We start from the raw sequence: 17087 nt of genomic DNA on the forward strand, positions 1-17087 counted from the left end.
AATCTTGTCTTTTCATTCTTAGGTTTAATATGCCTATTAAAAAACAATTAAACACAACATCCACACATGCTGATAAAATAATATTTTTCAGTTAAGAGTGATTTTTGTCTTTGCTTTATTTCTCCAAGGATATTGGAATGACATGAACTGTGGCAACATATTACCCTTTATATGTGAAAGAAGTAACAGTTCAATAAATACTACACAAGCTCCCACAGAGGATGTCAGTACAGGAGCATGTCCCAAGGACTGGAAACCATTTGGAAAGAAGGTACATGATTCAACAGATGCAGCCCAAACTACTGTTTTTTTTAGTACTAGCCAAGTAAAAAAAAAACATTTTCCATTTTCAATTTACAAAATTAAACCATTCCATCAATTTCTCAGGGACAATAGAGTGTGGACCCAGGCCCAATGACCCAACTTGCCCACGCCGACCAACATGCCCCATCTACACTAATCCCACCTGCCTGCGTTTGGCCCATATCCTTCTAAACCTATCCTATCCTATCCATGTACTGTACCTGTCCAAATATTTTTTAAGCATGTGATAGTACCCGCCTCAACTACCTCATCTGGCAGCTCGTTCCATATCCCTACCATCCTTTGTGTCCCAAAAGTTGGCCCTCAGGTTCCTATTAAATCTTTCCCCCCTCACCTTAAGCCTATGTCCTTTGGTTCTTGATTCCCTGGACTGGAGATTATTTATGCTCACTTTTTCTTCCCCTGAAGCCTAGTTACTGCTCAGGACTTCCTCCCTCTCCTGGAACAATTCTAAAATAAGGAAACACAAGGAACTGCAGATATGGAAAACTCATGTAGAAAACAAAGTGAGGGAGTAACTCACTGGGTTTGGTGGGACTGTCTGATCTACTCCAGCACTTTATGTCTAAGATCTGGAGGTTCAATTGGCCCTCCATTTCCAGACAAGGTTCGCTTGGGACGAAAAACATTACAGGGAGAAATATTCTGGCTGCTGACCAGCTGTAAGGAGAGCTGGCACAAGAAAATAGCTTTGTTTGTCAGTGTTGTTCCTGTCCTTTGAAGTTAAATGAGAGACTCTGCCCTGGTGCAAGACTTTCAAGCTGATTCTGAACCATGAGACGCTCAGCTTCAGAGTGCAGTCATGAAAATATCTACAAACAGCTGACTTAACTGAGTAATTTATTTGTGTGGTAGTCCTGAGGTTGCTGTTACTTATGGGCCTGTCCCACTTTGGCGATTTTTCAGCGGACTGTCGGCGACTGTCAAGTTGCCGGCAGTCGCCTGAAAAACCGGGAACTGGAACAGCGACTGTCAGAGTGGAACACACACACAAACACATCGCAAAGGCGGGGGGCAGGCCAAGAGGGGGAGCGCTGTCTAAAAAATTCCCATTGTGCAAAGCCAAGGTGATACAGACACACACCGCGATGAACAGGAAGGTTGGCGCTGCAATAAAGCACAGTGTACGGTAAATCCTTTAAAAGATGGGGGAGAAGGGGGAAGAAGCAGTGGAGACAACTTTTAAGAAGGCAGAGATACACGGCTGTGGAGCTCGGCGGACATTTAACATTACCGGTCGGTTATCCTAGGTGCTGAAAACTACTGCTTACCTTTTTTTTCCACAATGAGCCAATGAAATTCACCGGTCAGCACTGGCTCCAACTTAAGAGAACCTCAGAGAACCTTCGACCTCCTGGCAACCCACTAGGACCTCCTGGTGACCCACCTACGGCTCGAGAATTCTTGCTAATCTCCATGCAACTTCATTTTGGCCGCCGCTAAATTTTCAACATGTTGAAAAATTCTCGGTGACCATAATGAGGCCGCGACTAATTCCCACAATATGGGAACTCCTCACGACGATGAAGGCAACTCCCCGGCAACCACCAGCGAACATGTGGCGACCATGTGGTGACTGCAAAGTCTCCTGCAGTCACATAAAAAGTTGCCAAAGTGGGACAGGCCCATTACGGTAATGCTGACAATCTCCAGTTCTCTGTGCCAATGAACACATCCTTGCTTCCACAGACTTCAAAAAATTGTCAATATCATTGACCATTTTTTACATTTTCTATTTAAATGTATTATTACATTTCTTAAAATAGCATGACATACCCAATACCAATACCATAATAATGATCGGCAAATTACATACATTTTGGTGTAAATTTGCAGCTACCTTATTGCTGAGCTCTTATAAATTAGTCAGTTCTTGCACAACTGTGCTCTAACAATTTGGAAATTCTGTCCCCCAGTGCTTCAAGTTTTATGGTAAAACAGGAAACTTTCAGCCCTGGAAGTCTGCGAGAGATATCTGCATAAAGGATGGAGGCAATCTGGCAACAATTCAAAATGCTAAAGAACAAGGTATGTAATTATGGTATTTATTATTTACTATACATAGTGGGACCCATTGGGTCCCAGTCACATGGCAGGCCAGGTCCCCCAACGCAATATTCCACCACTCACCTGTTTCCCCCAACGCAACGGCAGGAGCATTCTGTAGCCAGGGGACAGCGACGGGTTCAGGCACGGAGCGTCCTGCAGCCACGGAAGGGGGGCATCTTCAGGCGGGGCCTGTCGGGGGCGGAGGGGATGTGTGGGTGTGTGTGGGGGGGTGGTGGGGGGGTTGGTGGGTGTAGGGGGGATGGAGGGGGTAGGGGAGGATGGTGGGGGGGGTGGTGGGGGTAGGGGGGGGGGGTGGTGGGGGTGGGGGGTGGTAGGGGGGTGTGGTGGAGGTAGGGGGGTGGTTGCTGGAGGTAGGGGGGGGGTGGTGGGGGTAGGGGAGGATGGTGGGGGGGTTGGTGGGGGTAGGGGGGATGGTGGGGGGGTTAGTAGGGGGAGGATGGTGGGGGTAGGGGTGGTGGTGTGGGTATGGTGGGGGTAAAGGGGATGGTAGGGGCAGGGGGGGTTGTGGGGACAGGTGTGTGTGTGTGTGTCTGGTAGGGGGAGGGGCATGTCTGGTAGGGGGAGAGGGGTGTGTGTGGTAGGGGGAAGTGTGGGGGAGCAGTGTGTGTGGGGGAGGGGTGTGTGTGGCGGTGTAGTGGGGGAGTGTAGGGGAGGGAGGGTGTGGGGGGGGGTTGTGGGGGCAGGGGCAGGGGTAGGGGAGGGGGTGTATGTGGGAGGGGGTGTATGTGGGAGGGGGTGTATGTGGGAGGGGGCGGTGTGGGCCCCAGCTCGCAGAACACAGAGCACAGCCCCCTCCCGCACTTTACGCACTACGCTCCTTCAGCTTAACTCTGACGGCCGGTGACTGATAGCGGGTGCCAGAAGGGGCGTCGCCGTCCTGGATAATAACAGACCGGTAATTTGGAACCTTTGTTTTTAATGAGAACATTTGGGTGTTCAATTTAGAAATATGATGCCTTTATTAAATGCATTGCAGTCACAGATTAGGTGTTTTAATTATTTATGATTACAACAGCTATTAAATGATTTTTTTCCTGTCCTATTCTAATACACAATTTTAATTGGTCAGGTGTAGAGTGTAAATTGGTTCTTTGTTTCTCTTTATCTGTGAGAAGAATTTATGCAAAAAAATTGTGCAATAAAATGAAGTCTAAAGGGAAAGTAACAGCATGAAACCTGATTGCACAACACTAAAATAGAGCAGCAGATAATGGCAATCCATCAGCTAGCTTGTAAATTATTGTTTTCATTGGGTACACTGGGAACAGTTATTTCAGGTGGTGAGTGAATGGGTATCTGGAGGGAAAAGCTTCCCATTGTTAGTGAGATGGAAACATGAAGATATTGATTTATGACTAACTGAAAACAATATAAAAATTAAAGGAGAATAGTTTATGTATTATCTACTGTATATTACTAAAAGTCTGATCTTGTCCACTTCCTGTTCTGTATATTGATTTTATTAACAAAATCTGCCACTTACGGCTGTGATTTTTGGTCATCCTACTCAGAGTCCCCCTCCGCTGTGCAGGACAAGAGGATTTTCCCATCGATGAAAAATAAAAGAGTTATTAGTGTTTAAAAAATGTTGAGATTCTCTCTCCTGAAGGCCAAGCCCCGTCCGGAGGGACTATAAAACCCGGAATTGTTGAGTGCCTCAGTCAGTCTCTACAAAATGGGGGAGCGCGAGGGTCACGTCTCTCAGTTTGAGCTGTGACTAACACAGGACACATGTCTACTAAACTGTGAGTGTGGTTTTACTAACTGTGAGTGCCCTTAATGTGGTTTGAAAATGAAAATGTGGTTGGTTTGAAGTGAAGCACAGCAAATGGCTGTTGGTGGTGGTTGGTTTGATTGAAGTGAAGCACTGCAAATGGCTGTTGGTGGTGGAAACTTGACAACTTCCTGTTTGCACTTTATATTAATTTTAGATAAAACGCTACCACTTACGACTGTGAATTTTGGGCAACTTCAGTCCCCCTCCGCTCATCAGGAGCAGAGGCTTCTTCCCATCAATGAAAAATAAAAGTGTTATTAGTGTTTAAAAAATGTTGAGAATCTCTCTCCTGTCAATCACGCCATGAAGGCCACACCCTTCCGGTGGGAGGGGGGAGGGATTATAAAACCCGAAAGTGTGGGTGTGGCTCAGTCTCTGCAAGATGGGGGAGGGAGAGGTCACGATTCTGTCTGAGCTGTGAATCAACTGAACACACTGAATGTCTACTGAACTGTGAGTGTGGTGTTTATGTTGTGTTTTGTGTGGTTTTATGGTGATTTCACCCTGCTTGAAATGGTATGAATCTGCATTTGAATGTGGTGACCTTGCACCCTGCATGAATTGGTATGAAACTGTACTTGAATTTGGTGGCCTTGCACCGTGCTTGAAGTGGTATGAAACTGCACTTGAAATTGGTGGCCTTGCATCCTGCTTGAAGTGGCATGAAACTGCACTTGAATTTGGTGGTCTTGCACCGTGCTTGAAGTGGTAAGAAACTGCACTTGAATTTGGTGGCCCTGCACCCTGCTTGAAATGGTAGGAAACTCCATTTGAATTTGGTGGCCTTGCACCCTGCTTGAAATGGAATTTCAAGGAATTTCAACTGCCAGCCCACCAACCATGAGTGAGCTGCCAGCACATCAGGCTTCAGTGACTGAGCTGTTACCCCAAGAATCCATTTGGCCCACAATGTCCATACTAGCCCTCTGGAAACCAGTCCCTTCAGCCCACAACACCCGTACTAGCACCCCAGAAAGCGCCCCCCCCCCCCCACTGGTCACCAATATTGGAATTGGTGGAGAGGTGGAAAATTGCGTTGGGGGACCAGACCCAACGGGTCCCACTTGGTCTAGTACATCATAAATTCTCCTCTCAGAAAGGTAACATTGAGTCATAGAGACCTGACCTACAGCATGGAAACAGACCATTTGGCCCAACTCGTTCATGCAGACCAAGATATTCCATCTAAGCTAACCCCATTTGTCTATGCCTGACCCATATCCTTATAAACCTGACCACATGTTTTTTAGATGTTGTTATTGTGCCGGTCTCAGTTTCTTCATCTGGCACTCTTTTAAGCTTAATGGCATATTTGCTATAGCAGGGTGACCAAAACTGAACACAATATTCCAAGTGTGGCCTCACCAACGTATTGTACAACTGTGACATAATATTCCAACTTCTACATTCAGTTCCGTAACTGTTAGCTAGCATGCTAAAAGCCACCCTATCTACCTGCGATGCTACTTTCAGTGAACTAAACAGTGACATTTTAAAACCATTGGGCATAAATGTTTGATCAGAATCAGAAGATTCAGATTCAGAATCAGAATCAGAATCACACTTTATTCACCAAGTATGTTTTGCAACATATGAGGAATTTCATTGGCCAGGTCAGTCATATAATTAAAAGCAACAGATCACTTAAAAACACATTTTAACATGAACATCCACCACAGTGACTCCTACACATTCCTCACTGTGATGGAAGGCGAAATAAAGTTCAAGTCCTTCCTTTTGTTCTTCCTCGGTCGTGGGCCTCGAGCCCTCCGTTGACGGGATAATCTTGACTCCCGTAGCCGGCGGCATTCGGGCCCTCCGCATCGGGGCGATCAGCTCCTGCATCGGGGGGATGTCAGCCACCCCCCCCCCCCCCGCTCTGGACGATCGAACCTCGCATTGGGGCTGGTCGAACCTTCTGCGACGTTGGAGCTTCCCGACTAGCCTCTCCCGAGACTGCGAGCCCTTGGTGTTGGTTCCACGGTGGTCGCGGTGGGAGCGATCCCAGGCAAGGGATCAGCTCCGATGTTAAGTCTGCGCCCCGCGGTGGGGCTCACGACCGTCCGAGGAGGCTTCCAGCTCCATCGATGGTAGGCCGCAGAGCCCGGAGAATGTGATCCGAAAATTAATCACATCTCCGGGAAGGTAAGAACTTGAAAAAATGCTTCCTCCGATCCCCTCGTCCCTCCCCCCCCCCCCCCACATAAAACATATCGAAGGACATTAAAACAAACTTTTAATGCACTAAAAAATAACAAAAGAAAGAAAAAACGAACAGACTGCTGGCAGGGCGGCCATCTACCTGGCACCCCTTGATGAAAATGATATTGAAAAAATTATAGGAAATTGTAGGAAAATTGGTTAAAGAAACAGCACTTTCAAATAGCATGAAGGATTGAATGATCTCCTCTTCAGTAAAACATTGTATTTCCATCGGTAATTAGATACCTCAAATTTCTATTCCAAGTCACCTATATCACTAAATATATTAGTTTAGTATATAGACACAAAATGCTGGAGTAACTCAGAGGGACAGGCAGCATCTCTGGAGTGAAGGAATGGGTGATGTGTTTGGGGTCGAGACCCTTCTTTAGACTTTAGTTTAGTTTAGAGATACAGCATGGAAACAGGCCCTTCGGCCCACGGAGTCCACGCCGACCATTGATCCCCGCACACAAACATTATCCTTCACACACTAGGGACAATTTACAATTTTACCAAGCCAATTAACCTACAAAACTCTACGTCTTTGGAGTGTGGCAGATAACCGGATCTCCCGGAGAAAACCCACGCAGATCATAGGAAAAACGTTCAAACTCCGCACAGACTGCACCCATAGTCAGGATCCAACCCGGGTCTCTGGCGCTGTAAGGCATTAACTCTATCGCTGTGTGACCGAGCTGCCAAATTATGCACATAACTCTGATTTTAAAAAAGTGGTAGATTTATTCCATGCAAGCTGGAAATAATTTAATTTTATTCAAAAGTCAAGACTATTTAATCGTTACATGCACTGGGATTAAGACAATGAAATACTTACTTGCTGCAGATTTACATTCAATCAATTATAGAACAAATACATTTACAATAAATGATCAGTTATTCTTGGTAAACCACATGACAATGGTGCAAACCAAAGTGCTGTATATGTAATTTCAATGGAATTTCTCGAATTAACTCATTATTATATATTTTTTATTACCTTGTTCACAGCTGTGACGTATTTAAAAAGCACATATTGAAGTGTTATAAATGTTACAACTCGATCCCAGTACATATGATAACTACATATTGAATCACAAGATTAATATAATGAAATGTTTTTTTTTTCCAGCTTTGAATTTAACCATTATCCTGAATTTTCTTTCTGACTTTGCAGCATTTATTACCTTGTACCTGAATGGGTTTGCTATGGATGTCTGGATTGGACTAAATGATATTAATAGTGAGGGTACATATCTCTGGACTGAGGGAAAAAGAGCATTCTATACCAACTGGGCCAAAGGTTTCCCAACTGGAAAATCACACAGCTATGATAACCCGGTAAGTATCAATATCTGCTGATGGGCTTCAGCAGTAGTGCAGTGGAATTGTTTTTAGCAACATTTGACTTCATGAGTTCTCCAGCTTCAAGAGGAAAACTGGTCAATAACTCCATTGGGACGATGGAAACAGTCACTGTAGAAAATAATCTTAGCTGGAACTTTTAAAATCTCTATAAAAGCTTGCCTGACAACAAAATTATGAATTAATAAATACTCTGGAGGACCATGTTTCCTCAGGAAGTCAAAGAGTGGAATTGGGGTAGAGAGTACTGCAAAGATGGCAGTAACGGCCAGCTACCTGCTTGTCCATTTGTGTGGATCAGGCACCGATATAACTCCCACCTCCCCCAGGGGCATTGATCTGTAGAAACAATCTATGGGGGAAATGGCATTAAAGCAAAGTATTGTGGATGTTGGAAATTTGAAATTAACAACAAAAGTTGCTGGAAGTGGCAGCAGGCCAATTTGCATCAGTGGATAGCAGGGCAGAATCAATATCTTGAGTTGATCATCTTTCATCTGAATCCATGGAAAGTACCTGCAGTGTAATGGGAGAAAGACACAAAATGCTGGAGTAACTCAGCGGGACAGGCAGCATCTCTGGAGAGAAGGAATGGGTGATGTGATTTAAGCTGGGTCTCTGGGCCATGAGGCAGCAGCTCTACCAGGTGTGCCACTGTACTTTCAAGTCAAGTCAAGTTTATTCGTCACATACACATACGAGATGTGCAGTGAAATGAAAGTGGCAATGCTCGCGGACTTTGTGCAAAAAGACAAACAACCAAACAACCAAACAAACTATAAACACAATCATAAACACACACATATTCTTTTACTTATTAAATATTGTGGGCGGAAGGAAAAACGTTCAGTAAAGTTAGTCCCTGGTGAGATAGGAGTTTACAGTCCGAATGGCCTCTGGGAAGAAACTCCTTCTCAACCTCTCCGTTCTCACCGCAGTTTCTGTTCACACAGTTCAGTTTCTGTTGGTTTATGGTGTTAACTATTTTTTGCTTTCTTCATATGGCAATCTGACTGTGTGACTGTGAGTGTAACTGCAAAGAAAATTGCTGGCCTCTGGAAGGATAACTACTGTCACGTCAAGAGAGGCTTCGTATGTCAAAAATATAAAGGTGAGCAATGAGCTGCTTTTTATACAATATATTACTGTGTCAAGTCAAGTCACATTTATTTCTATAGCACATTTAAAAAACGACTCTCGTTGACCAAAGTGCTTTACATTTGTTATAAGAATAGTGTAGACAAACAAACTACATACATATATACATGTAGCCCTCGCTCAGTGGGCGTCAGGAAAGGCTTGGGAGTATAGATAAGATTTTAGTCTTGATTTAAAGGAGTCGATGGAGGGGGCAGTTCTGATGGGAAGGGGGATGCTGTTCCACAGTCTAGGAGCTGCAACCGCAAAGGCACGGTCGCCCCTGAGCTTATGCCTAGACCGCGGGATATTCAGCAGCCCCAAGTCGGCCGATCTGAGGGACCTGGAGGTGGAGTGGTGGGTGAGAAGTCTTTTATGTAGGTGGGGGCAAGCCCATTGAGGGCTTTGTAGACATGGAGGATGGTCTATGTTATCCACTTTGGTGGCAAAAACAGGAAAGCAGACTATTATCTGAATGGTGGCCGACTAGGAAAAGGGGAGATGCAGCGAGACCTGGGTGTCATGGTACACCAGTCATTGAAAGTAGGCATGCAGGTGCAGCAGGCAGTGAAGAAAGCGAATGATATGTTAGCTTTCATAGCAAAAGGATTTGAGTATAGGAGCAGGGAGGTTCTACTGCAGTTGTACAGGGTCTTGGTGAGACCACACCTGGAGTATTGCGTATAGTTTTGGTCTCCAAATCTGAGGAAGGACATTATTGCCATAGAGGGAGTGCAGAGAAGGTTCACCAGACTGATTCCTGGGATGTCAGGACTGTCTTATGAAGAAAGACTGGATAGACTTGGTTTATACTCTCTAGAATTTAGGAGATTGAGAGGGGATCTTATAGAAACATATAAAATTCTTAAGAGGTTGGACAGGCTAGATGCAGGAAGATTGCTCCCGATGTTGGGGAAGTCCAGGACAAGGGGTCATAGCTTAAGGATAAGGGGGAAATCCTTTAAAACCGAGATGAGAAGAACTTTTTTTCACACAGAGAGTGGTGAATCTCTGGAACTCTCTGCCACAGAGGGTAGTCGAGGCCAGTTCATTGGCTATATTTAAGAGGGAGTTAGATGTGGCCCTTGTGGCTAAGGGGATCAGAGGGTATGGAGAGAAGGCAGGTACGGGATACTGAGTTGGATGATCAGTCATGATCATATTGAATGGCGGTGCAGGCTCGAAGGGCCGAATGGCCTACTCCTGCACCTAATTTCTATGTTTCTATGTTTCTATGTCTTGAAATGTATACGGAACCGCACAGGGAGCCAGTGGAGAGAGGCCAGGATCAGGGTGATGTGGTCCCTTTTTCGGGTGCCCGTCAGGAGTCTGTGTGTTATTTTAAATCTAAAATTATATCTGGCAAATAAAGTTGAGTAAAACTATAATGGTGTTGTGCTACGCAACACCAAGAACCGAGGGAAATCGAGAACCAGAGGGCATAGGTTTAAGTCGAGGGGGGAAAGATTTAATAGGAAGCCAAGGGGTAATGTTTTCATGCAAAGGGTGGTGGGTGTATGAAACAAGCTGCCGGAGGAGGTGGTTGAGGCAGGTACAATCGCAACATTTAAGAAACTTTTAGACAGGTAAATGGATAGCACAGGATTAGAGTGATGTGGGCCAAATGCAGGCAGGTGGGACTAGTGTAGATGGGACATTTTGGTCAGTGTGGGCAAGTTAGGCTGAAGGGCCTGTTTCCATGCTGTAAGACTCTATGACTGAGAAATAAAAACAAGCAGGTCATTCAGTCCATCACACCTGCTCAGCCATTCAATCAAATTATGGGTGACCTTTTACCTTTTCCTTCACAAGCCACATATCCACATTTTCCTCAATGACCAAGCCTTCCCAACCATCTTCGGTAGGGAATTCCAAAGATTTATTGCCCTTTTGGTAAAGAAATTTCTTCTCATCTCTGTCCTTAATGACTGGTCCCTAATGTTGAGGCTGTAATCCCTGGTTCCAGGCAAATGGTCAGAGAAAGAACAACTCAGCATACAACATATCAAGCCCCTGAAGAGTTCTGAATGTTTGATTAGTCCACTTCCTTCTAAGCTCAAGAGATAAAGATTACGTGATTATATGTATCTTTGCTGAGTCAACAAATCCAGCACCTTTACAATCAATCTGAAACTTCATTTCTTTCCCTCAATCGTAAGCATGTTCTTCTGGTGTGCAAGGTATTGTGCGTAGTCTTGCTAGGAGTAGGATGTCCTTGTTTCAATGTTCTCAAATTCCCTTGCGGCCTAGAGGCACATGTCAATTGTCATATGTACCAAAAATGGAGCAATGAAATTCTTACTGTCAGCGGCATTATAGTACTCATAGATAAGATAATGAATGAAAAAAAACAATAAATTAAAAGCTCCATATTACTGAAGAAAGCCCAGATTCCTCTGTGCAACTGAGATAGTTCTTAGTTCATAGTTTAGTTAGTGTTTTGTAGTGTTCAAGAGCCTGATAGTTGTTGGGAAGAAGCTATTCTTGAATCTGGAGAGGTCACGGTTTTCAAACTGCTATACCTTTATCCCAATGGCAGGAATGAAATGAGAGTGTGGCTAGGGTGGTGTGGGTCTCTTACGATGCTGGCTGCTTTTTTGAGGTATCGCCTCATGGTCAACAGAAGATTTGACTTCCTTGATTACTGCATCTGTAGGTTAATTTTTAATGATCCATGTACAAAGATACGCAGGTCTTTGTGATCACCCGTGGCTCTCAGTCTCTCACCATTTGAAATACACTGCCTCTCCAGTTTTCTGCCAAAGTGGATAACCTTGCATACCTTCCACCTGTCATAATCTTGCAACCCCCTAAGGCGTAGTGTATCCTCTTCATAGCCTCCATTACCTTTTAGATTTGTATCATTGCCAAACGTTGGTATATTGCTCTGGGTCCTCTCGTCCAAATTATTGATGGAGAATTTGTTCAGTTGGGCCGCGGAACCAATCTGGAATGCTTAGGGACGACAGATGGCGCAATCGGCTAAGTGTTCGGCTGGCAACCGGAAGGTAGCCGGTTCGAATCCCGCTTGGAGTGCATACTGTCGTTGTGTCCTTGGGCAAGACACTTCACCCACCTTTGCCTGTGTGTGAATGTGTGTGAATGTGTGTGAGTGATTGGTGGTGGTCGGAGGGGCCGTAGGCGCAGATTGGCAGCCACGCTTCCGTCAGTCTGCCCCAGGGCAGCTGTGGCTACAGAAGTAGCTTACCACCACCGAGTGTGACTGAGGAGTGAATGAATAATGCGATGTAAAGCGCCTTGAGTATTAGAAAGGCGCTATATAAATCCCATCCATTATTATTATTATTATTATTCATGCTTTAGGGGAGATTTTACATGAATGTAGCAGAGGGATGGGAAAAAGTATCGATTTACTGTTGGTTGCAAGGTACAGTGAACAGACAAACATGAATAAATAATGGAATTCTGATCAGCTAACCAGCTGGTCGTTGTAGTGCTTAGTTATAGCATCCTGGTTCTGCTGCTGAGCTAACAACTAGTTCTGTGTTGTGGCCTCACCAAGCCTGCAACTCATTAGTTTCAGTTTAGTTTCGAGTTTGGAGATACAGTATAGAAGCAGGCCTTTAGGTCCACCGAGTCCATGCTGACTATCGATCATACATTAGCACCAGTTCAATGGTTTCCCACTTTCTCATCCCTACACTGTATGGGCGATTTACAGAACATGCATACTCCACACAGACAGCAGTCAAGGTTGGGATTGAACCTGTGTCTCTGGCGTTCTGAGGCAGCACTCTACCAGCTGTGCCACTGTGCCTCCCTGCTGTTGTTACCCCTGCTGTTGTTCTGGTTTAAGGTGAGAGGAGCAAGAATAAATAGGAAATTGAGGGGCAATTTACTCAGAGGAATGTGGGTGTATGGACGAGCTCCTAGAGGAGATAGTTGAGGTATGCACAATAATGGAATTTAAAATACACTTGGATGATTACATGGATAGAAAAGGTTAGAGGGATATAGGGCAAACATGGGCAAATAGAAACATAGAAACATAGAAAATAGGTGCAGGTGTAGGCCATTCGGCCCTTCGAGCCTGCACCGCCATTCAATATGATCATGGCTAATCATCCAACTCAGTATCCTGTACCTGCCTTCTCTCCATACCCCCTGATCCCTTTAGCCACAAGGGCCACATCTAACTCCCTCTTAAATATAGCCAATGAACTACCTTCTGTGGCAGAGAGTTCCAGAGATTCACCACTCTCTGCGTGATAAATGTTCTTCTCATCTCGGTTCTAAAGGATTTCCCCCTTATCCTTAAGCTGTGACCCCTTGTCCTGGAAGGGCACTATCTTAGACTATCTTAAGAAATGGGACTATCTTAGATGGGGCATCTTGGTTGGCATGGGCAAGTTGGGCTGAAGATCCTGTTTCCATGCTGTATGACTCTGTGACTATTATTCTGTCTGAGGATGCTGCCTGACCGGCTGAGGGTTTTCTATTTTTCAATTTAGATTTCAGGCATCTGCAGTTTTTGTGATTTTCATTTATATGAGAAAGGAAGTACTGTTTCAAGGAATGTCTTGAACATTGGTTTGAATCCGCAGGTGATCGCAAATTAAATCATGGTCAATATAAAGACATCACTGACATCGCGTAACCTTGGCCCTGAGCCTTATACACTGGCACTTTGTGTCTTTCCCTTTAATTCCTAGTCATTGAAATTATGTCTGAAGAAGGGTTTCGGCCCGAAACGTTGCCTATTTCCCTCGCTCCATAGATGCTGCTGCACCCGCTGAGTTCCTCCAGCATTTTGTCTACCTTCGATTTTCCAGCATCTGCAGTCCCTTCTTAAACAAATTATGTTATATCTGCTGTTTCCTAATTTCCACTGGGATGAGACAAAGGTTCCTGGTGACAAAGTGTTCACTTTGAAAATCTGCACTATTATTTCATGTACCTGTTGCGTTACTGCTCATTAACTTTCCTGAAACATCTTTTGTTTAGATTGAAAAATTGAGTGTTCTCTTGCCATTATTTAGAAAGAGCAAAATGCATAGAAATTTCAATGGGAAGAAAGAAACAAGATGTAATTCTTTCCACAGATCCTGCATTAAGTGCGGACCCCACAACTGTCCCTGCACAAGATTACTTTCAATATGCCAACAGTTCCTACAAAACAATCACAGTCAAGTTGAAATGGCAAGATGCTCGTAAAGTGTGTGAAGCAGAAGGTGCTCAGCTTGTCAGCATTAGGAATGCCTTTGAAAATGCCTACATGATGTTAGATGCAGACAAATTTGGAGAGAAACTTTGGATTGGATTAAATGCCGCTGAGGTAAGAAACAAAGAAACAGTGTAAATCAAAGAATAAATTAAACAGACTTCTAATGGTATTCTTTGGAACAAGTGCACAGTTTTGTTTTACCCAGAGTGGGGGAATCAATATTCGGCCACATGTGAAGCACGGGTCAGTTCATTCCTGACGTCCCGGCCTGTTCCGCTGCAATAGCAAATTCCTGAATTTCCCAGAGTTGGGTCCCAGCGATCCCTATCTCCCACTCTTCAGTGGGGTTCATCAATGGGTGTAGAGGCACAGCACAATGATGCCAAGTCTGGACACACGTGTAGTTGTATCCAGGCTTGTGTAGCCTCATTTATTTCAAAAATATGAAGCAATCCTTTGGATTATTTTAAGTATTTGAGTTAAAATGGAAAGAGATGTTAGGCATGGGAGCCTCAAAAGAAAGCCAGTTGCTGCCACTTTAACTAGCAAACAGCTTAGTGCAGAGACTCGTGAATCAAAATGGGCGAAGGTACTGTTGTAGTATTTTAAAATAAAATTTATTTCAGACTGACGGACAATACAGATGGATTGACGGGTGGAAACTGCGCTATTCAAATTGGGATGTTGGCGAGCCCAAGAACAATAAAGAATGTGTCTTCATTGATCTGAATGGATATTGGAAAACTTCAAACTGCAACAATGAATCTTATGCCAATTGCAAAATATCTTCTGGTAAGAATCAATTAGTCCACCATGCACTTCAATGGTGTTTGTACTAAATGGACGTCTTTGAATATCAATTTACATCAAAATTGCAAATGAACATATACTTGTTTTAACATTTTTATAACATTAATTTGCATGTTGACACCTCCATTGAGAATGGAGCGGCTGGGCTTGTATACTCTGGAGTTTAGAAGGATGAGGGGGATCTTATTGAAACATATAAGATTATTAAGAGTTTGGACATGCTAGGGGCAGGAAACATGTTCCTGATGTTGGGGGAGTCCAGAACCAGGGGGCACAGTTTAAGAATAAGGAGTAAGCCATTTAGAGCGGAGATGAGGAAATACTTTCTCACACAGAGAGTGGTTATTCTGTGGAATTCTTTGCCTCAGAGGGCGGTGGAGGCCGGTTCTCTGGATACTTTCAAGAGAGAGCTAGATAGGGCTCTTGAAGATAGCGGAGTCAGGGGATATGGGGAGAAGGCAGGAACAGAGTACTGATTGTGGATGATCAGCCATTATCACATAGAATGCCGGTGCTGGCTTGAAGGGCTGAATGGCCTACTCCTGCACCTATTGTCTATCGTCTATTGTCTATTGTCATTCCAATAAAGGTATCCCTCAATTTAGAAAGGATTTACATTCTGAGAAACACAATCCATTAAGTGAATAATTCTCCATCAATATAATAACAACTGGTTATATTCCACAGCTTAAGAAGTTTGTTAATAAAAACATAACACAAAAATAAATGTTATGAGGATCAAACTATGAGGATCAAAGAAGAGGAAGTACTGACACTTTTGAGAAATATAAAAGTGGATAAGTCTCCAGGTCCGGACAGGATATTCCCTAGGACATTGAGGGAAGTTAGTGTAGAAATAGCAGGGGCTATGGCAGAAATATTTCAAATGTCATTAGAAACGGGAATAGTGCCGGAGGATTGGCGTACTGCGCATGTTGTTCCATTGTTTAAAAAGGGGTCTAAGAGTAAACCTAGCAATTATAGACCTGTTAGTTTGACGTCAGTGATGGGCAAATTAATGGAAAGAATACTTAGAGATAATATATATAAGCATCTGGATAAACAGGGTCTGATTAGGAACAGTCAACATGGATTTGTGCCTGGAATGTCATGTTTAACTAATCTTCTTGAATTTTTTGAAGATGTTACTCGGGAAATTGATGAGGGTAAAGCAGTGGATGTTGTGTATATGGACTTCAGTAAGGCCTTTGACAAGGTTCCTCATGGAAGGTTGGTTAAGAAGGTTCAATGGTTGGGTATTAATGGTGGAGTAGCAAGATGGATTCAACAGTGGCTGAATGGGAGATGCCAGAGAGTAATGGTGGATGGTTGTTTGTCAGGTTGGAGGCCAGTGACGAGTGGGGTGCCACAGGGATCTGTGTTGGGTCCACTGTTGTTTGTCATGTACATCAATGATCTGGACGATGGCGTGGTAAATTGGATTAGTAAGTATGCAGATGATACTAAGATAGGTGGGGTTGCGGGTAATGAAGTAGAGTTTCAAAGTCTACAGAGAGATTTATGCCAGTTGGAAGAGTGGGCTGAAAGATGGCAGATGGAGTTTAATGCTGATAAGTGTGAGGTGCTACATCTTGGCAGGACAAATCAAAATAGGACGTACATGGTAAATGGTAGGGAATTGAAGAATGTAGGTGAACAGAGGGATCTGGGAATAACTGTGCACAGTTCCCTGAAAGTGGAATCTCATGTAGATAGGGTGGTAAAGAAAGCTTTTGGTGTGCTGGCCTTTATAAATCAGAGCATTGAGTATAGAAGTTGGGATGTAATGTTAAAATTGTACAAGGCATTGGTGAGGCCAATTCTGGAGTATGGTGTACAATTTTGGTCGCCTAATTATAGGAAGGATGTCAACAAAATAGAGAGAGTACAGAGGAGATTTACTAGAATGTTGCCTGGGTTTCAGCAACTAAGTTACAGAGAAAGGTTGAACAAGTTAGGGCTTTATTCTTTGGAGCGCAGAAGGTTAAGGGGGGACTTGATAGAGGTTTTTAAAATGATGAGAGGGATAGACAGAGTTGACGTGGAAAAGCTTTTCCCACTGAGAGTAGGGAAGGTTCAAACAAGGGGACATGACTTGAGAATTAAGGGACTGAAGTTTAGGGGTAACATGAGGGGGAACTTCTTTACTCAGAGAGTGGTAGCTGTGTGGAATGAGCTTCCAGTGAAGGTGGTGGAGGCAGGTTCGTTTTTATCATT

General features: G+C 44.0%; 1 protein-coding gene across 1 annotated transcript in view; it reads left to right on the forward strand.

Annotated features, from left to right (window-relative positions):
* mrc1 (mannose receptor C-type 1) overlaps positions 1-17087 on the forward strand; it is a 139921-nt gene that overhangs the window by 108915 nt on the left and 13919 nt on the right. Inside the window, exons 20-25 of the mRNA XM_033015268.1 lie at positions 129-271; positions 2241-2352; positions 7551-7714; positions 8744-8849; positions 13939-14171; positions 14687-14852. Coding sequence (XP_032871159.1) covers positions 129-271; positions 2241-2352; positions 7551-7714; positions 8744-8849; positions 13939-14171; positions 14687-14852 — 924 coding nt within the window. The remainder of the gene's footprint in view (positions 1-128; positions 272-2240; positions 2353-7550; positions 7715-8743; positions 8850-13938; positions 14172-14686; positions 14853-17087) is intronic.

The sequence above is a fragment of the Amblyraja radiata genome, chromosome 2 (assembly GCF_010909765.2).
Source record: "Amblyraja radiata isolate CabotCenter1 chromosome 2, sAmbRad1.1.pri, whole genome shotgun sequence".
NCBI lineage: Eukaryota > Metazoa > Chordata > Chondrichthyes > Rajiformes > Rajidae > Amblyraja > Amblyraja radiata.